This window comes from Somniosus microcephalus, chromosome 4 (assembly GCF_052327205.1).
Source record: "Somniosus microcephalus isolate GS21.2 chromosome 4, FLI_Smic_1.0, whole genome shotgun sequence".
NCBI lineage: Eukaryota > Metazoa > Chordata > Chondrichthyes > Squaliformes > Somniosidae > Somniosus > Somniosus microcephalus.
Window position 1 is genome coordinate 255,289,671 of NC_140990.1, and position 22,603 is coordinate 255,312,273.

The window sequence follows — 22,603 nt, forward strand, 5'->3', positions numbered from 1 at the left end:
AAACCCCTGGTCCGGATGGATTACATCCACACATTTTAAAAGAATCTAGGGAAGAGATAGAAGAGGCATTACTACGCATATTTAATAATTCGTTAGAAAAAGGTGTAGTGCCAGAGGACTGACGGATAGCTAACATAATACCAACATTTAAGAAAGGGGATAGAACATGTCCAGGGAATTATAGACCAGTCAGCTTAACATTGGTGGCAGGAAAAATAATGGAATCCCCACTAAATGAGAGAACAGAAGAACATCTAGAAATGGGAAAATCTAGCTTAACCAACCGTATTGAATTTTTGAAGAGGTAAGAGAGAGTAGACAATGGTAATGCAGTAGATGCAATTTATCTAGATTTTCAAAAGGCCTTCAATAAGGTACCCCATAATCGACTAATGAAGAAGGTCAGAGAATGTGGAGTCAGGGGACAAGTAGCAGAATGGATTGCTCGCTGGCTTCAAGAGAGAAAGCAGAGAGTGGGAGTAAAGGGCAGCTATTCACAGTGGCAGAAGGTGGGCAGTGGTGTTCCACAAGGATCAGTGCTGGGACCACTGCTGTTCACAATTTACATTAACGATTTAGACTTTGGAATCAAAAACATAATTTCTAAATTTGCGGATGATTCCAAATTTTGGGGGGGGGAGGGGGGAAGAGAAATAGTCAATACTGAGGAGGACTGCAACAAATTACAGGACATTAATAAACTTGCAGAATGGGCAAATAATTGGCAAATGAAGTTCAACACAGATAAATGTGAGGTATTACATTTTGGTAGGAAGAATAGGGAGGTCACTTATCACTTGGAGGGTGCAAGTCTAGGTGGGGTAGAGGAACAAGGGGATCTCGGAGTACAAATACACAAATCATAAAGTTGCGACACAGGTTAGTGAGGTCATTAAAAAAAGCAAACCAAACACTAGGAAAGTTACAATATCTAATTAATCAACTATCAACCCACAGGTGCAAAACCTCACTGGAGCAACAACCCCACAATGCAGTCCACAAATTTGCAGTATACAGGCCTGCATGAAACTTGGAAAGTACTATTGAAAGGTTAGCACATGCTGTACTGTATATAGAACAAACACAACTTAAGAGTGTACTATATACAGGACAGCACACAGCCTGAAGTATATACTATACAAAGTATGTACGAGAGGTTATGCCGTGTAACACAGAATGCAGCATCAGTGCCACTGATTTACTTTTCAGCCAGGTGACCAGTACCCTTCATTTTAAAAAAGGGACACTCATTCATACTTGTCATTTTATTGGCCAGCGTTGTAGAATTCTATCCAAAGGACCAATAAAAATCCCAGAACATCATTTAATAAAAATGAAATTCTTACTTTCTGTAAATCAGTGACCCTGAGGTTATCCCCTATATTGTATAAACACCCCAATTTTTATAAAACAGCATATCCTATAACTCAGCATCAGCAACGTCACAGGAGATCAGGCAGCAATACAGTAAGAGTTTTGTGCAGAGCACTTCAGTACTGTACACACTTCCTGTAAGTATCCCATTAAGATAGGAGCAGGAGTAGGCCATTCGGCCCCTCGAGCCTGCTCCGCCATTTAATGAGATCATGGCTGATCATCCCATTTATTTCCTGTAGCAGTTTCCTCGTCACCCTTTGTTGATTCACTGATAATTCAATGTGTTACATGGCATAACATCCCAGTATGAAACAGCATATCCTCAAACTTGAGTAATCCCACAGGAGTTCTGCTAATGTACACAAAAATAAACTGACAGCTTTCTTCTATAACTGAGTTGGAAATGCAAGTTAACACAAAAAAATGCACCACCCACATTGAAGAGCAACAACGAAGGAGGAGGGGGAAAACGAGGAAGAAAGGGAAATTCAAGAGTGAAAAGTTGCAGAAAATGTCACTTCTCAGGCTATATATTCCAGGTCCACAAAAATCTGCAAGTAATTGGCCTACTTGAATGACATATTTGACAGCCGATTTCCTGTGCAGACCTGAACAACACTGGCATCTTTTCTGCTCCTGAATGATCTGAGCATTTATATGTAAATTTCTGCATTAGCTTGGCCTACCAAACAGGAAGAACCCTATTTACAATGACAAGTGGATTTGACATTAATTTTCTTACTAAAAAAAAATCCTAGTCATAGACAAAATAACTCAAGAGTTCTCTTACTCAACATCAGAAGGAACCAAACTACATAATGTTTCAAGCATGATTGCCACAACAGCACAGCATATGGTTTAAAAATCCTGGCAAAAGACGATCATAAACCAATCGTTAGATTTATAGTGCATAGATTTTTTATTAATCTTTTCTTGGAACTTTGCAGATTGTGTTTAAAGAATTAAGTTCAGATAAAAAATTAACACGGCAAGTTGGCTGCACATTTAGGTTGTCCTTCCACCCGAGCACCCAGGTTAAAATCTATACCAGAATGATGGGCTGAAAGTCCCATCTCTTGTCTGGCTATAAAAGATCTTCCTGAGTAATTAACAGTCAGTCAGTCTCAACCCAGTTCCCAGTGGACGTGTGTGCACATATCACAAAAAATGCCTATAAATCAGTAACATCAGCACTAACTCGGCAATCTGACTCATAAGAGCAAAATGGATGGCAGCTCCAGTGGTTCTCCTCATGAAAAGAAAGGTTCATGGGATCATGGTATTGTGGACAGTTACTGAGTAGAAGCCAAGTACCTCCCCACAAAAAGAGAGGGAGGAATCAACAACTAGTAATGACAACTGCCATATAATGCCTCACTTGCATTATGATTGCTGGGTATAGTCTAGCTTCCCAATCGCATTCACTTGCTCATGTCCCCCAAGTGTAAGTAGGAAAAAAGGAACAGCAACTAAAATGACAATAGCCCTGAAATCGCGGTCTCTGTGAAGGCGAAGCGTATGCCGTCGTAAGCCTTGTAAAAGGCCCCGCAAGTTCCAGGTTTCTGTGCATGCGCGAAAACCCTGAACTTGCGAACTGGCCTGCGGCCCAAAAAACACTTTCGCTGGCGCAGAGTTGGGCTAGTTGCCCAACTACTGCTCAGCAAATGCCCACGAAACCCTTACGTCTGGTAAAAGCAGGCGTAGGTCCTGCTTTTGCCAGCATAGGGCCTGCTTTTGCCAGCATAAGGCTTAATATAAATGTTAAATAAAAATTAAAAAAAACACAAAAACACTTAAAATTAGTTTATGTAAATTTTGGCCTGGATTAAAATGCTTAATTATTTTTCTAAAAATTTAGTTTTTTTTATTTTAAATGCTTGATTAAAGGGACTTTTAATTAATTTTGAAAATGGGGGCATTTATTTTTATTCCACTTGTGTAAATTATTTATTGATTTGGGGATTCCTCATATGCTGATGGGGATTCCCTTTGTAAATGGAATCCCCATAAGCATAATAGGAATCCTGCTTTCTGATTGGAGCACCTACGTGATCCCAGGGATGCTTCCGAACCGCTTGCGTCCCTGGGATCCGTGGGCCTTTACGCAGGCATACGCCTGCAGGCCCAGGACTCGAAGATGCCGAAGCCCGAGAACCAGCAGGTATGTTCGTATTTTTATCGGGTCAGAGGTGGTGTACTCCGCAGATATGCCTCCAACCGCAAATTTTGGCCCATTGACAGTGTCAGTAACAAGGCACCTATGCACATGAAACACTAGTTTTTCCAGCAGCCATTTATAAGGCGGCATATATTTTGAGCACAACTTTGCAGGACCCTACCTGGACATATCAGGGGGTAAAAGGAAGCTGAAATGCAAAGAAGTTGTGGAAACAAAGATGAGGGACCATGGGAAACAGTGAAAAAATGGATAGGCTGGAAATACTAGCAGAGAACACCAACCTGGTAGCTGCTCAACAGCCAGGCAGCACAAGGATAAAAAAAAATACAGTGAACACTATGTGACTTACCTTCTGATGATGTACTGGAGAGAACACCAAGAAAATGCTACATACTATCTCCATGTCAGGTGAGAAAGCTACACAGAATCAAATCTTGCAAAACTCATAAATCATGCAAGATATAAGAAATAACACAAAATGGCAAAATAATTGCTAAATCAAGCCATTTATCAGGGGAAAATTATTTAAATGAAGAATGAGAATCTGAGAGCCATGAAGGTTTGAAGATTCTTAAAGGGTACAAGAAATTATTTCATCAGGTCACATTATATATAAAAATACACTTTGCCTAGCCAACCAAATGACATCTAGTAATCTTAGTTCCTTTTTATAGTGAAACCTAGTGTCTTGCTAAGTAACTCAAACAGAAGTCGCATAATTTTGAAATTCTTAATCTCCAGATGTTCTCATTAGCATGTGCATACCTTATATACTTCACTGAAGCCACCTCGTCCCAGTAAGTGTAGTAATAAATATCTATCATTCAATGTAGGATGATCTTTGAATCTAAAAACAATGATTAGTGTAGGTTAACATTGGAATATCAGCCAAACATTCTAGAAACAAATTAACTATTTTTTGCACAGGTGGACATCATAAAAGATGTGGACAAAATCAAAGTCTTCAGATGAGTGAAACTAGATACTGTACACTGAACTATATATTCCTGATTTTTTAGTTGAAGATAGCGTAAGATGAGTTAACATATCCAGATATGATTAAACAAGTCACTATTCGATTTTTAAACTGAGCAGTTGGGTAGGTTTTTTGTTGTTGAGTAGAATGGTAGTGACTGCTGTTTTGAAGAAGGAAGGTACAATACCAGAGGATAGTAATAAGGTTGATGATGTCAACAAGCAGAGGGCTTGAGAGAGGGAGTCAAGGGAGGAGGTGGGTTTCATTAATTAGAAGAGGGAAGAGGAGATGATTCATGGGAATAGCTGTGGAAGAAAGATGAAGTGGAGGGACAATTTGGAAGGAGCAGCTAGGAATAGCAGCCAGGAGCAAAAGCAGAGGCACAACTGGGGATTGTCTCAGTTTTGGAAACAAAGTCATTTATACACTTCTTGCATTTAAACTGTGAGGAACGAACACAGGAGCATGAGGCGAGATGAAGGAGATTGCAATTTCTTCCACTCAACAAGATCATTTTGGAGCAGTGGGCACATTTAGCCAGGGAGAAGGAACAATAGTAAATATTTAGCTATATCTGGCAATGAACTTCCAGGACAGACACGCACCAGGTACATTTGAGATTACAGCTCCTGATTTCAGGACACGGAGCTGGCTGTTGCAAAAGGGAGACACGAGGGTGATTAACTCTGTGGTCTGCACAGAGTGATCCTAACCAGGTGCTTCTAAACAGAGTACTAAGGTTGGGAATTTGGAGAGAGTGGGCATTCAGAGCAGAGGGGGAAGGAGGAGAGTGAAAGGAGTGGCGGAGATAAAGGTAGGCCCGAGAGCCTGGAGGGAGCACGAGCATCAGGGAGCAAGGTAAGTGACGTCTGCACAAGGGAAGGAGCTGAAAAGAAAGAAAAAAATTGGTGAGTAGCTGGTGAATGATGTCACTGAGCAGCTGCAGGACATTGAGGGGGGAGGGTGAACAGCCAGAGGTCGTGACATAGGTAGAAAGCGGGATGAGGTCCTGCAGGTAATTTTAGGGAGCTAGGAAAGAGATTAAAAAGCAGGACCTCAAAAGTAGTAATCACAAGCAAGTGAGTATATAGAAATAGGAGAAAAGAGCAGATGAATGTGTGGCTGGAGAGATGGTGCAGGAGGGAGGGCTGTAGATTCCTCGGACATTGGGGCTGGTTCTGGGGGAGGTGGGACCTGTACAGGCCGGACAAGTTGCACCTCAACAGAGCCAGCACCAATATCCTCGCGGGGGGGGGGGGGGGGGGGGGTGGAAAGAGTGGTTGCTAGTGATGTTAGGGAGGGTTTAAACTAATTTAGCAGAGGGCTGGGCACCAGGATGTAGCATTAGAAAGGAGAAACATGGTGCACAAAGGATTGGGGAGGCAGCACTAGAGTAAGAAATAGTACTGTATTAGGTGGGATCAGACCAAGAATACAAGGAAGTCTAAGATAGGTTTGCAGTGCATGTGTGTAAATGCATGAAGCGTGGTAAATAAGGTTGGTGAGCTGCAGGCGCAAACAGCCACATAGAAATATGATGTGGCGATAACAGAGACCTGGTTCAAAAAAGGGCAGGATTGGGTTTTAAATATTCCTGGTTATAAGGTGTTCAGTAAAAAGGGAACAAAAAAAGGAGATGGGGTGGCAGTATTGGTTAAGGAGAATATTTGTGTTGGAGAGAGAGGATTTTCTGGAGGGGTCAAGTACAGAATCTATTTGGTTAGAGTTAAGAAACAACAGAGGTGCCATTACACGACTAAGTGTATTCTATAGGCCACCAACTAGAGGGAAGGATATAGGGGAGAAAATTTGCAGGGAAATTACAGAGAGGTGCAAGAACTATAGAGTAGTGATAATGGGGGACTTCAACTATCCCAATATAGACTGGGATAGTAATAGTGTAAAGAGCAGAGAGGGGGAAGAATTTCTGAAGTGTGTTCAGGAGAACTTTCTTGATCAGTACATTTCCAGCCCAACAAGGAAGGAAGCATTGCTGAATCTGGTTCTGGGGAATGAGGTGTGTTAAGTGGAGCAAGTGTCAGTAGAGGAACATTTAGGGAACAGTGATCATAGTATCGTAAGGTTGTATTAGCAATGGAAAAGGACATGGGGCAATCTAAAGTAAAAATACTTAATTTGAGGAGGGCCAATTTCAGTGGGTTGAGAACAGATCTGGCATGGGTAAATTGGATTCAAAGATTGGCAGGCAAAACTGTAATCGAACAATGGGCTACCTTTAAAGAGGAGATGGTTCGGATACAGTCGACGTACATTCCCATGAGGGGGAAAGCTAGGGAAACCAAAGCCAGAGCTCCCTGGATGATGAAAGAGCTAGAGAGTAAGATGAAGCAGAAAAAGGGGGCGTATGAGAGATGTTAGGTTGAGAATACAAGAAAGAACCAGGATGAATATAGAAAGTTCAGGGGGAAGTGAAAAATTAAGAGGGAGTACGAGAATAGACTGGCAGCTAACACAGGAGGGAATCCAAAAGTCTTCTATACGCATATAAATAATAAACGGGTAGTAAGAGGGGTGGGGCCGATTAGGGACCAAAAAGGAGACCAATGCATGGAGGCAGAGGGCATGGCTGAGGTACTATACGAAACTTTGCATCTGTCTTTGCCAAGGGAAAAAGATGCTGCCAAAGTCAAAGCGAGAGGAGGTAGTTGAGATACTGGATGGGATAAAAATTGATAAAGGGGAGGTACTAGAAAGACTGGCTGTACTTAAATTGGATAATTCGCCTGGACTGGATGGGATGCATCCTAGGATGCTGAGGGAGGTAAGGGTGGAAATTGGAGGTACTGACCATAATCTTCCAATCCTCCTTAGATACAGGGGTGGTGCCAGAGGACTAGAGAATTGCAAATGTTAAACCCTTGTTCAAAAAAGGGTGCAAGGATAAACCCAGCAACTACAGAGCAGTCAGTTTAAGCTCGGTAGTGGGTAAGCTTTTAGAAATAATAATCTGGGACAAAATTAACAGTCACTTGAACAAGTGTGGATTAATTAAGGAAAGCCAGCATGAATTTGTCAAAGGCAAATCGTGTTTAACTAACGTGATGAGTTTTTTGATGAAGAAAGAGAGGGTTTATGAGGGCAATGCGGTTGATGTGGCGTACATGGACTTCTAAAAGGCGTTTGATAAAGTGCCACATAATAGGCTTGCCAGCAAATTTGAAGACCATGGAATAAAGGACAGTGACAGCATGGATATGAAATTGGCTAACTGACAGGAAACTGAGTAGTAGTGAACGGTTGTTTTTCGGACTGGAGGAAGGTATACAGTGGTGTTCTCCAGGGGTCGGTACTAGGACCACTGCTTTTCTTGATACACATTAATGACTTGGACTTGGGTGTACAGGGCACAATTTCAAAATGTCCAGATGACACAAAACTTGGAAGTATAGTGAATAGTGAGGAAGATAGTGATAGACATCAAGAGGACAGAGACAGGCTGTGGAATGGGCAGACATGTGGCTGATGAAATTTAATGCAGAGAAATGCAAAGTGATATATTTTGGTAGGAAGAATGAGGAGAGGCAATATAAACTGAAGGGTAAAATTCTAAAGGGGGTGCAGGAACAGAGAGACCTGGGGGTATATGTGCACAAATCATTGAAGGTGGCAGGGCAGGTTGAGAAAGCAGTTAAAAAAGCTTACGGGATCATAAATACAGGCGGAGAATACAAAAGCAAGAAAGTTATGATGAACCTTTATAAAACACTGGTTCAGCCTCAACTGGAGTATTGTGTCCAATTCTGGGCACCGCACTTTAGGAAGGATGTGAAAGCCTTCAAGAGGGTGCAGAAAAGATTTACAAGAATGAGGGATGAGGGACTTCAGTTACGTGGACAGACTGGAGAAGCTGGGGTTGTTCTCTTTAGAGCAGAGAAGGTTAGGAGGAGATTTAATAGAGGTGTTCAAAATCACGAGGGGTCTTGACAGAGTAGATAGAGAGAAACTGTTCCCATTGGCGGAAGGGTCGAGAAACACAGGACACAGGTTTAAGGTGATTGGCAGAAGAACCAAAGGAGGCATGAGGAAAAACCTACGCAGTAAGTGGTTATGATCTGAAATGCACTGCCTGAAAGGGTGGTTGAGGCAGATTCCATCGTGGCTTTCAAAAGGGAATTGGATAAGTACCTGAAGGAAAATATTGAGGGCTACAGGCAAAGGGCGGGGAGTAGGACTAGCTGATGTGCTTTTGCAGAGAGCTGGCATGGGCTCGACGGGCCGAATGGCCTCCTTCTGTGCTGGACACCATTCTATGATTCAAACTATCTGGAATTGAGGCAGTTCTGGAGGAATAAATGGAGGCTTTGATATTTTTGCAAGGAGAGGGTCTAAAGGGAGAAGAATGAAAGTGGTGGGGTTTAGGTTGTCAGGGTAATGTGTATACAGAGGGAAATGAGAAAGTGAGTCAAGAGCTCTAGCCAAAATGGAGATCTCAGGGCCCCATGTGATAATGAGGTCACGGCATGGTCATGCGCATAGCAAGGAGAGTAAGTGCAGAGGGCGAGTTCTGTCAAATTGTACAAGTCAGACCAGCATTCTGAATTGAGATGAACTAATGTAATGCAATGGATTTTCATTTGTTGCTTGGAAAATACATACAATAACACCAGGCTTCAAAGAATTGTTCTGTCCAAAAAAGCACATATAACTTGATCTTGTATTATGGGATTGACTTCATATGATCTAATGGGCAGTCTACTGTTGAAGAGGTTTGCTACATTTATACCAGAAGATTTAAACTCAAGAAAGGATTTCATTCACCACAATTCCCTTGCAAAATAGTAAGAGGCTGTTTTGGAAATTATTTAGAAAGAATTCCAAATTTTATTACAAGTACACAGTTATGACATTATCATAAAATACAAATTAGTGCAAACTTACAAGATTTTGCTCCAACATTTAGAAAGCGTACTTCGAAGCAGCCCAGCCCTTGAGATGAGCTATTATAAATGAAGACCCAACCAAGCAGGTCAATCATTTCTCAATTATGAGTTAGTCATTTGACTAAGGCAAGAATATTGTGAAATTTTAATAAGATTTGTACTCTATTGATTCCAGGGGTTGGGGTGGGTGGGGAAGAGCCTAAAGATCAGTAAACCATCAAATCAAGTCAGTGTAAAGTCAGTAACTTCCTTAAAGTCAAACTAATGGGACTAAAGGTGGACAAGTCCCTTGGACCCGATGGCCTGCTTCCTAGATCTTAAAAGAGGTGGCTGCAGAGATAGTGGATGCATTGGTTGTAATCTACCAAAGTTCCCTGGATTCTGGAGAGGCCCCAGCGGCCTGGAAAACAGCAAATGTAACGCCCCTACTTAAGAAAGGAGGGAGACAGAAAGCAGGCAACTATCGACCAGTTAGCCTAACATCCGTCATTGGGAAAATGCTGGAGTCCATCATTAAGGAAGTGGCAGCAGGACATTTAGAAAATCACAATAAAGTCAAGCAGAGTCAGCAGGGTTTTACGAAAGGGAAATCATGTTTGACAAATTTGTTGGATTGTAACGAGCAGGGTGGATAAAGGGGAACCAGTAGATGTTGTGTATTTGGATTTCCAGAAGACATTTGATAAGGTGCCACATAAAAGGTTGCTACACAAGATAAGAGCTCCTGGGGTTGGGGGTAATATGGATAGAGGATTGGCTAACTAACAGAAAAGAGAGTCGGGATAAATGAGTCATTTTCAGGTTGGCAAACTGTAACTAGTGGGGTGCCGCAGGGATCAGTGCTGGGGCCTCAACTATTTACAATCTATATTAATGACTTGGATGAAGGGACTAAGTGATGCGCTATCAATTACTCATAAAAGACTGAGAGTTAGAAGAGTAACTAAAGGCTTTTATTAACAACAGAATGGAGGTCTGCCTCGAGTGGTCGACCGGTCCAGGATACAAGGGCTGGGGAGCAGTCACCTTTATACTAGGACCTGTGGGAGGAGTCAGCCGAGGCATGTCCAGGCATGTACACAGTGGAATACAAACAGGACAAACAGGAATACAAACAGTGGTTTACCACACTAAGTGTAATGTAGCCAAATTTGCTGATGATCCAAAGGTAGGTGGGAAAGCAAATTGTGTGGCGGACGCAAAGAATCTCCAAAGGGATATAGATTGGCTAAGTGAGTGGGCAAAAATCTGGCAGGTGGAGTTTAACGTGGGAAAATGTGAGGTTATCCACTTTGGTAGAAAAAATAAAAGCAAATTATTTAAATGGGGTGAGATTACAAAATGCTGAGGTACAGAGGGTCCTTATACATGAATCACAAAAAGTTAGCATGCACTAAAATTAGGAAGGCAAATGGAATGCAGTATAAAAGTAGGGAAGTCCTGTTACAACTGTACAGGGCGTTGGTGAGACCACACCTGGAGTACTGCGTACAGTTTTGGTCTCCTTATTTAAGGAAGGATATACGTACATTGGAGGCATTTCAGAGAAGGTTCACGAGGTTGATTCCGGAGATGAAGAGGTTGTCTTATGAAGAAAGGTTGAGCAGGTTGGGCCTATACTCATTGAAGTTTAGAAGAATGAGAGGGGATCTTATTGAAACATAAGATTCTGAAGGGGCTTAACAGGGTAGATGCAGAGAGGATGTTTCCCCTCGTGGGAAATCTAGAACTAAGGGGCATAATTTCAGAATAAGGGGGCACCCTTTTAAATTGGAAATGAGGAGGAATTTCTTCCCTCAGAGGGTCGTGAATCTTTGGAATTCTCTTCCCCAGAGAGCTGTGGAGGCTGGGTCATTGAATATATTTAAGGTGGAGATAGACAGATTTTTGAAAGGTAAGGGAGTGAAGGGTTATGGGGAGCGGGCAGGGAAGTGGAGTTGAGGCCAAGATCAGATCAGCCATAATCTTATTGAATGGCGGCGCAGGCTCAAGGGGTCAAATGACCTACTCCTGCTCCTATGTCTTATGTTCTTATGTAATTATGTATCTTTATTCAGTTTTAATTGCCAAGAATTCAACTTTTTGTGCATTTAGGCCTTTTGAATATTTTCTTTCATTTTTGTTGGTTAGTGTTTAAAGGTGCATTAACAGAAAGCCAGTTCCCATAATATGCATTTTCCATAGTAAAGCTATTAAGTTATCATAACAAGCGAAAATGTGGAAAACATTTCTACCTCCAGTAATCGGACAAGTCCCGGTTTCTGAAAATGACTAATGCATCGATAGTTTCCAGTAAGATTTGCAAAAGCAATTTGGAACATAATGAAAAGTTAATTATAAAGTTTGGGAAGCATTGGAGGTACTAAGTGAAGTGATAACTTACAGGCAGTAATCTGGGAGTGCAGAAAGTTCTCAACATAACCATTTTAAACAGGCAATCATCATTTTTTTTTTTTTTTTTAAATGGTGATATTAATATTCATGAACACTTCAATTTTTAAATGTGGCCTTTAAGGTGACAAATTGATGTTTAAGGATAGCGATGTTTAAAAAAGCAAACCTGGTGTCTGATCAGAAGAAAGCAAACTATTACGTTTGGTAAAAGAAAAACAAACTACAATACAGGAAATCCAGAATAAAAACAGAAACTGCAGAAATTAAACAGCAAGCCCGTTAGTATCTGCAAAAACAAAAGATGGGTTAATGTTTCAGGTGGGTACTTTATTCAGAACTGGAAATCGGAAGGTAAGAGTCAATTAAGGGAACCAAACAAAATAAAAGCCTCGGTGTGTGTGTGTGTTGTGGTGGGGAGAGAACAGGTGGAAGGTGGGGTTATGTTTTGGGGTTTTTAGTTTAGATATTTCTCCCAGGTTTAATGTCTCAGAGCATTCCTGTATGAGAGCCCTCACACCCTATAAACAGAAGTGTACCTTTACATGCCCAATATCTAGGTATTTTGTAGGGAGCGCGGGGGTTGAACTAAAAAAAATCCTTGTTACTGTATTTTGGCTTACTGGTTAGGCCACTTGCCTTCATGTAATCTTGCTGGAACTCAGAAGGTGGAAGAATAAACCCTTCACTAGACTGTGGTTTGGGTTATAAACTGCCAAATAGATTTATTAAACAGTAAATGGATGTGAACAGTAATGTGACACATTAAGTTTACAGTAGTTACAGTCTTAACTATACTTAATTGGAAGGATGAAACTTGCATATATATGCTACACTAAACTGCAATGCAAACTGGACCAGACACAAGGTCCCTGAATATTAATCTTACATGACAAGTTTGCTGCTGACCATCCACAGAGAATCACTGGCGTATATACTTCCTGTCAGATGTCACAGATGGACTGCTCAATTGGATTAAAAACAGACTGAGAATTACTTTTTTAAATTTGACCATGTCACAGACAAACTGTCTATTCTGGGATTATGGGTATTAGAATAAACATAGAATCATAGAAGATAGGAGCAGGAGCAGGCCATTCGGCCCCTCAGGCCTGCTCCGCTATTCAATGCGATCATGGCTGATCATCCAAATTCAGTACCCGGTCCCTGCTTTCTCCCCATATCCCTTGATCCCTTTAGCCTTAAGAAATATATCCAACTCCTTCTTGAATATATTTAATGAATTGGCCTCTACTGCCTTCTGTGGTAGAGAATTCCACAGGTTCACCACTCTCTGGGTGAAGAAATTCCTCATTTCTGTCCTAAAAGGCTTACTGTAATGTATATACCTTTAAGGGGGGGAAACTACTTTTTACAGCTCATGTATACTGCAAGTACCGGCAGTGACCACACCTGTGTATAGCACCGAGTAGTAATCTGTACAGATCAGTTCCCGTGTGAGCCATGTTGAGTAAACACCTGTTATACCGTTCTCCTGCAGTCTGTGTCTTATTATACACAGACACAACACCTACCTCTTATCCTTTGACTGTGACCCCTGGTTCTGGACTCCCCGACCATCGGGAACATCCTTCCTGCATCTAGTCTGTCCAGTCCTGTCAGAATTTTATAAGTTTCAATGAGATCCCCTCTCATTCTTCTAAACTCCAGCGAGTACAAGCTCAATCGACCCAATCTCTCCTCATAAGTCATTCCTGCCATCTCAGGTATCAGCCTGGTAAATCTTCGCTGAACTCCTTCCATGGCAAAAACATCCTTCCTCAGATAAGGCGGCCAAAACTGCACACAATACTCAAGGTGTGGTCTCACCAAGGCTCTGTGCAACTGGAGCAAGACATCCTTGTTCCTGTACTCAAACCCTCTTGCTAGGAAGGCCAACATACCATTTGCCTTCTTAACCGCCTGCTGCATCTGCATGCTTACCTTCAGCGACTGGTGCACAAGGACACCCAGGTCTCTTTGCACTTCCCCTTCTTCCAATCTATTGCCACTCAGATAATAATCTGCCTTCCTGTTTTTGCCACCAAAGTGGATAACCTCACATTTATCCATATTATATTGCATCTGCCATGCTTCTACCCAATCACCCAACCTGTCCAAATCATCCTGGAGTTTCTCGGCATCCTCCTCACAGCACACACGCACACCCAGCTTTGTGTCGTCTGCAAATTGGGAGATATTACATCTAGTTCCCTTGTCTAGATCATTAATATATATTGTGAATGAATAGCTGGGGTCCAAGGACCGATCCCTGCGGTACCCCACTACACTGCCTGCCACTCGGAAAAAGACCCGTTTATTCCAACTCTTCGCTTCCTGTCTGCCAACCAGTTCTCTATCCAAGTCAATACCTTGCCCCCAATCCCATGTGCCTTAACTTTACACGCTAATCTCTTATGCGGGACCTTATCGAAAGCCTTCTGAAAGTCCAAATACACCACATCCACTGGTTCTCCCTTATCTATTTTACCAGTTACATCCTCAAAAAATTCCAGTAGGTTAGTCAAGCACGATTTACCTTTTGTAAATCCATATCGACTTTGTCTGATCCTATCACTATTTTCCAAGTGCTCTGCTATTACATCTTTTATAATGGACTCCAGCATTTTCCCCACTACCGACGTCAGGCTTACCGGTCTGTAATTCCCCGTTTTCTCTCTACCACCTTTTTTGAATAGTGGGGTAACATTAGCTACCCTCCAATCCATGGGTACTGTTCCAGATTCCATCGAATGTTGGAAGATGATCAGCAATGCATCTACTATTTCTAGGGCCACTTCCTTAAGTACCCTAGGATGTAGATTATCAGGCCCTGGGGATTTATCGGCCTTCAATCCTGTCAATTTCCCTAACAATACTGATTTCTTTCAGTTCCACCCTTTCATCAGACCCTATGTTCCCCGACATCTCTGGGAGGTTATTTGTGTCCTCCTTTGTGAAGACAGAACCAAAATATGTATTTAATTGGTCTGCCATTTCTTTGTTCCCCATTATAAATTCCCCTGATTCTGACTGCAAGGGACCTACGCTTGACTTCACCAATCCTTTTCTCTTCACATCACATATCTATAAAAGCTTTTACAGTCAGTTTTTATGTTCCCTGCAAGCTTACTCTCATATTCTATTTTCCCCTTCTTAATTAATCCCTTTGTCCTCCTTTGTTGAATCGTAAACTGCTCCCAATCCTCAGGTTTACTGCTTTTTCGGCCCAATTTATATGTCCTCTCCTTGGATCTTATGCTATCCCTAATTTCCCTTGTTAGCCACGGTTGAGTCACCTTTTTTGTTTTATTTTTATGCCAAACTGGGATGAACAAATTCTGTAGTTCATCCATGCGGTCTTTGAATGTTTGCCATTGCCTATCCACCGTCAGCCCTTTGAGTGACATTCCCCAATCAATCCTACCCAACTCGCGCCTCAGACCATCGTAGTTTCCTTTATTTAAATTCAGGACCCTAGTCTCTGAGTCAACTACTTAATTCTCCATCTTAATGAAGAATTCTATCATATTATGGTCGCTCCGACCCAAAGGGCCTCGTACAAGATTGCTAATTAATCCTTTCTCGTTACATAATACCCAGGCTAAAATGGCCTGATCTCTGGTTGGTTCCTCGACATATTGGTCCAGGAAACCATCCCGTAAACACTCCAGGAATTCCTCCTCCACAGTATTGTTACTAATTTGGTTAGCCCAATCTATATGTAGATTAAAGTCACCCATGATGACTGCTGTGCCCTTATTGCATGCTTCTCTAATTTCCTTTTTAATGCCATCCCCAACCTCCGCATTACTGTTTGGAGGTCTATATACCACTCCCACTAACGTTTTCTGCCCCTTGGTATTTCTCAGTTCTACCCATACAGATTCCACATCATCAGAGCTAATATCCTTCCTTACAATTGTGTTAATCCCTTCTTTAACCAGCAATGCTATCCCACCGCCCTTTCCTTTTTGCCTATCTTTCCTGAATATTGAATACCCCTGGATGTTGAGTTCCCAGCCTTGGCCACCCTGGAGCCATGTTTCCGTAATCCCAATCAAATCATATTCGTTTACCTCTATTTGCGCAGCTAATTCATCCACCTTATTACGAATGCTCCTCGCATTAAGACACAAAGCCTTCAGGCTTGTTTTTTTAACGCTCTTAGACCTATTAGAATTATTATTTACTGTGGCCATGTTTGATTTAAACCGTTGATTTCTCTGACTGCCACTTTTGTTTTTCTCCTTCCTATCTTTTGTTTTTCTCGTTTCCCTTTCCTCTGTCCCCCTGCTCAGGTTCCCAACCCCCTGCCATTTTAGTTTAAACCCTCCCCCAGAGCACTAGCAAACACTCCCCCTAGGACATCGGTCCCGGCCCTGCCCAAGTGCAAACCGTCCGGTTTGAACTGGTCCCACCTCCCCAGAACTGGTTCCAATGTCACAGGAATTTGAATCCCGCCCCGTTGCACCAAACTGGACCATTAACAGTGGATGGACCTGAATTTTAAACCCAATACGTACCATGACAGAAAGAAGCCAATACCATGACACATAATAGACACATTATACTAGTAATTTGAGACATGATATACGGCAAGTGTAGCATGCTTGGGAAGAACAGGTGTTGGACCTATAGTTCCCAAAGCTTTCCACCATTGGGGGTTTTTCCTCACTGCATGTCTGGGTCTGTTGTAGACTAATTGATAGAGATTGTTTGCCACGATTCCTCAACAGTTCCATTATTGCTGGATCATGCAACTACCAGAATGATAGAAGGCAAACTAGGTGGGACTATGATCTTTTTTCATCTAGCATTTCCTATGTTCCTATAGATAAAATGCTTAATTGTCATGGGGAGGACGAGAGATAATGGGTTAAATGACCAAGGAGGTTGGGCTAGAGATGAAAACTGTTGGTGATATGCAAAGAGTATCTCAGTGAGACAATGGAAACGCATTAAAACAAAAGGCATGCAAATAGCTAATTAAGAAAAAGGTAGCAAATGCTAGAAATCTGAAATAAGTAACTTAATTCCAGCATTTTATGTTTTTATTTCCAAAATCCAGCTTCATCAATTTTTTTTAATTTGTACTGTTTGATTTACTGCAGCTTCTTTACCAGGAATTCTATCATAAAATCGTATAAATTTACAGCATAGAAGGAGGTCATTCAGCCCATCATCTGTGCCAGCCACTTGTAGGTTACGGCACTTCAAGTGCACATCCAAGCACTTTTTAAATGCACTGCCTCTACCACCCTTTCAGGCAGTGAGTTCCAGACCCCCACTACACGCTGGATGAAAAAAAGTTCTCCTCAACTCCCCTCTAATCCTTCTACCAATTACTTTAAATCTATGTCCCCTGGTTATTGACTTCTCTGCTAAGGGAAATAGATCCTTCCTAGCCACTCTATCTAGGACCCTCAATTTTATACATCTCAATTAAGTCTCCCCTCAGCCTCCTCTGTTTCAAAGAAAACAACCCCAGCCTAACCAATCTTTCCTCATAGTTAAAATTCCACAGTCCTAGCAACATCCTCGTAAATCTCCTCTGTACTCTCTCAAATCTCCTCTGTACCCTCTCTAGTGCAATCACATCTTTCCTGTAATGTGGTGACCAGAACTGTACACAGTACTCTAGCTGTGGCCTAACTAATGTTTTATACAGTTCAAGCATAACCACCCTGCTCTTATATTCTATGCCTTGGTTAATAAAGGAAAGTATTCCGTATGCCTTCTTAACCACCTTATCTACCAGTCCTGCTACCTTCAGGGATCTGTGGACATGTACTCCAAGGTCCCTCTGTTTCTCTACACTTCTCAGTATCCTACCATTTATTGTGTATTCCCTTGCCTTTTTAGCCCTCCCCAAATGCGTTACTTCACACTTCTCCAGATTGAATTCCATTTGCCACTTTTCTGCCCACCTGACCAGTCCACTGATATCTTCCTCACTATCAACCACACGACCAATTTTTGTATATCTGCAAACTTCTTAATCATGCCCCCTACATTGAAGTCTTAAAAGCCCTAAAGATCTATTGCGCTCCAGCGTAAATCCAATTTGTCTCTCTCATCTTGATCACCATCCTTGCTGCCCTTTACCTTTTTTGTTTATAACTGAAGTAAGAAAACTACTAGGCACTTGGTCTGAGTATTAAACAAGGCTTTAATCAACTGTTTTTCAACATGGAGATCTCGTTGTGTCCTTCACTAGTTCCTGTTAAAGAATGTCCTGAGCAAGCTGGGCCCATGCCCATGCCCGAGTATTTATACTCTGCCTGGACAGCGCCACCAGCAGGCCGCCCAGTAGTACTTCATAAGTCATTTCCACATGAATGACAAGATTCATGTCAGTAACTATTTATCAAAACGCATTTTCACAACTGCATCCCTTTCCTCAGCACCTGCCTCCAGCTTTGACTTATCCCATGTGGATTTCAGCTGAAGTTTCATGCTTCCTCTTTCGGATCCATTTGTGATCATCAGTGTAGCCTGGATATTTAATTTACCTTTCAGCGTTTCACACAATCCACACTCTCTCTCTTCCCATGCGTCACACATACATGCTTACTCTAGCCCCCTCTCTCTTGGCATTCTCATCCCAATGTCAGACGTTAAACCGAGGCCCGTGTGCCCTTCCGTGGCACTATTTCCAAGAAGAGTAGGGGAGTTCTCCCCAGTGTCCTGGCCAATATTTATCCCTCAACCAACATCACTAAAACAGATTATCTGGTCATTATCACATTGCTATTTGTGGGAGCTTGCTGTGCGCAAATTGGCTGCCCACGTTTCACACATTACAACAGTGACGACAAAAGTACTTTGGGGCTCAGATACACAGATCTTTAAAAGTGAGAGGACAAGTTGATAAAGGTGCAAAAAAAGCATATGGAATCCTAGGTTTTATAAATAAGGGCACACATAACAAAACAAAGAGGTAATGTTAAACCTATATAATTCCATGTCCAATCTTGAGCCTTTACTTTAGAAAAAAGTGTGTCGAGGCCTTGGAGAAGGTGCAGAAGAGACTCACCAAAATGACACCAGGAAGAAGAAATGTTAGTTGTATGGGGTGACTAGAAAAATTGGGGCTCTTTTCATTTGAACAAAGATGAAGAGGAGAGCTGACTAGGTGTTCAAATTTATGATGCAGTTTCAAAAAGGTTAATAGGGATAAACTATTGCCACTGGTCAGTAAGTTAACTAGAGAGCATAAATGTAAGACCAACTAAAGAATGGAGGTTAGGAGAAATTTATTTTGAGCAGAATTGCCCTAGCAGAACCAGAAACAGTGGCGGTAGTAAAGTAACTTTCAAAAAGGAAATCGATAAATACGTGACGATTTTTTAAATTTTTTTTAATAAAAAGGGCAGAAGAATGTAAAATTCTATGATTCTTTCACCCTCTGATCTCTTCTCTCAAACTTTTCATCTGAGAACTGCCACTGCAATAACAAGCAGTCTGTGTTCACTCTCCTTACTCACTCTGATCTATCTCCTTCTGAACCTGTAGCTCTCCATTCTCTCAATTTCAACTCCAACACTATCAAATTTGCTGACAAGGAGGTGTTGTTGTCATATGACTGAATGCCCTCTAGAGTTGAAATCCAAAACCAACTATCTGACGCTTCCTCTTATTCCCTTGGAACATGACCCCACCAAACCATAATCTCCCATGCTGTCATCTTAACTATTCCGGAGATCTTTCCCCTAACAACCTTCAATCTTGTAGTTTCCCAACCCTTAACAGCCGGTTTCTACCTCCTCTCCAAGATACACAAATAAGACAGTGTTGGTTCAGCTTGCTTCTGTTCAAACAACTAGTCTCCTCTTATGTTGCCTATTCTTTCACCCCCCTTTTCCGGTTGTTCCCTTTTACCATGATGTATCAATTCCTCTCCTCCTCCAGCCCTCACCAGCATGGTCTCTGAACTATGTTTCTACTTTGAACAGCAACACAGCCAGCTCCCGTCCAGCACCACCCTCTTCCACTTAGCTAAATTTATTCTCACCGTGAGAAATTTCCTTTAACTGCACTCACTTCCTCTAGATAAAAGTGGGAACACCCATGGATCCAGCTATGCCTGTCTTTTTGGAGGATTTATGGGACACGATGTTTCAATTCTACCCAGGCTCCCTCGCTGACCTGCTCTGTTAGACCAGTGACTGTGTTACTGCTGCTTACTGCTCCCACTTGGATCTTGAGAAATTCATTGCCTAGATTTTTAATTTTCAACTATCGCTCGACTTCACGTGGTCTACCTTGAACTCTTCCCTTCCTCAGGTTCTTGATCTCCTTTACTAGCTATGATCTTTCCACAGGCTTCACATACCCAGACTTCTGCAATTACCTGGATTATGCATCTTTCCAGACTACTGCCTTGAAAGCCTCAAGCCATTTCTCCCAGTTTTTCCATACCATTGTAACCATTCTGGTGACTCCAGTTTTCACATTACAGCTTCTGAAATGTCACTTATTCCACAGCTGAGGTTTCCCTTCAGATAGGGTTCTTGGCAGATTCTACCTCATTTTCCATCTCTGCTCTCATACCTTTTCAGATGATCATAGGGTCTCCTTTGTCCTCACCATCTGCCCCGTTAGAATGCTTTTTCATCAGATCATCTTCCCCCTGCCACCAGCCACCCCCTACCCCTCCCAAACCCCGATGGTGGGAGTTGCGCTGACATTGCGTGTGTAGACCTTACATTAGAACAATGCTCTGGCACGATTTCTACACCTGTGTTTTGGCCTGCCTTTCTTATTTTCGAGTGCTGTTGGGCCTGCTGTGTTTCTAGCACGTTATTATTTTAATTTAAAGCAGTTGCAGTTATGTTTTTCTTCGTAGGTACTTTAACAAGCTTTTTTCTTTTAATGCCTTCTTGAAACTCAGTCACCAGTTTTCATTTCTTTTCAGCATTTAAAAAGAACAAATGATCTTTCTTCCTTTCCCCTCCCCTCCCCCTCCTTTTGTTCTGTTCAGTTCCATCAAGTAATTTGCTTATCTTCCAGTTCTGAAAGTGGGCCCACATCCAAAATGTTTTCACTTTACAGATGCTGATGGACCTACTGTAGACTTGCAGCAATTTTTTTTTTCAAGTTTGCTAAAATTTAATCTATTTTGAAGCTATTTAAATGACTATTTAGGGCTACTGTGATTAAACACTCTCATATTAGACGAAGAATCTATAAGCTTCTATAAGAATCTGTAAGTGGGAGGAGAGAGATTTTTTTCCCTTTGAAATACACATAACTAAACTAAATGTCTGCCTTGCTTCACTGGTAGTACTCGCATCTCTGTCAGAAGGCTGCACCCCATGGCCTGAGCGCATAATCTAGGTTGACTGTTTAGTGCAATATTGAGGGAGTGCTGCACTGCCAAAAGTGCCGTCTTTCGGATGAGACATTAAACACAGACGCAATACCTGCTCCCTCAGCTGGGGACCCAAGATCCTATGGCACTATTTGAAGAAGAACAGGGGAGTTCCCCTAGGGTCCTGGCCCACTTTTATCCCTCAACTAACATCACTAAATATCTGGTAATTTATCTTATTGCTTTGTGCAAATTGGCTGCCACGTTTCCCTATGTTACAACAGTGACTACACTTCAAAAAATTTCATTGACTGTGAAGTGCTTTGGAACATCCGGAGGCTGTGAAAGGCACAATATAAATGTAATTTTTTTCTTTTAACCTGAAACAAGAAAATTATTTAACATTAATTAACCTACTGTGAACTGTCTTCGTTATTTATTCTTTTAAGTTCACGTATATGCAGATTTCGGACTCTCTCCAGGCGTTCAAGCTCTGCTTGAATTTCAGCTTCTTCCTGTTTATACCAAAGAGAAATAAATTTGAATATTGTTCAACTACTCAGGTCATTCACTCAAACCAGCTTTCTTTGAGGGTATGAAATAGCCCAGTTCATCCAGGCCATGTACCGACTGCAGCTAAGAAGTTAAATTCACGAACAATTAACCAGCATCATGAACAAAATGGCAGCATTACTGGTACCAATCTGAACCAAGACCCCATCGTAGTTTATATGGATTTTAAAAAACAATTTGATAAAATACCACACAAGAGAATGCCACATGGAATCAAGAGGAATATGACCATATTTTTTATGCAACGAGTGGTTAGGACTTGGAATGCACTGCCTGATAGGGTGGTGGATACAGATTCAATAGTAGCATTCAGAAGGGAATTGGATAAATACATGAAGGATGTGGGGAAAGAGCAGGGGAGTGGTTCTAACTGGATTACTCTGTGAAAGAGACGGTGCAGACTTGATGGGCCAAACAGCCTCCTTCTGTGCTGTACTATTCTATGATTCTATAAGGATACAGATGGTTGGAGAGGAGAGAGCAAATAGTAGGAATAAAAGTAAATTGCTCGGACTGTAAAGATGTGGGGAGTGGCGTTCCACAGAAGTCAGAGTTGGGGCTGCTGTTATTTGGTATATACATTAGTGATCTGGATTTAGAAATTGAGGGAACAATATTGAAATTTGCTGATACCAAATTGTGAAAACCTGCAGGAGGATATAGATTAGCAAGATGGGTAGATAGGTAGTAGACACAGTTCAAAAGTTGAGAAATGTGAAGCAATAAACTTGGGGGGGTCAGAATAGGGAAAGGAAGTATATCTTAAATGGAATATTTTAAATGGAGTAGAGAAACAGGCATGCAAGTCATTGAAGATAGTAGTGCAAATAGATATGGCCAGAAAAAAAGGGCTGGAGCACTTCAGCTATGAAGAGAGACTGGACAGGCTG

At 41.7% G+C, this 22,603-nt stretch overlaps 1 protein-coding gene across 8 annotated transcripts in view; it reads right to left on the bottom strand.

Moving 5' to 3' along the window:
* tlk1a (tousled-like kinase 1a) overlaps positions 1–22,603 on the bottom strand; it is a 267,230-nt gene that overhangs the window by 56,134 nt on the left and 188,493 nt on the right. For all 8 annotated transcript variants that reach the window (XM_085986260.1, XM_085986258.1, XM_085986262.1 and 5 more), the window contains 2 exons: positions 21,558–21,655; positions 4,322–4,403 (listed from right to left, as the gene is read on the bottom strand). In XM_085986260.1, coding sequence (XP_085842386.1) covers positions 4,322–4,403; positions 21,558–21,655 — 180 coding nt within the window. The remainder of the gene's footprint in view (positions 1–4,321; positions 4,404–21,557; positions 21,656–22,603) is intronic.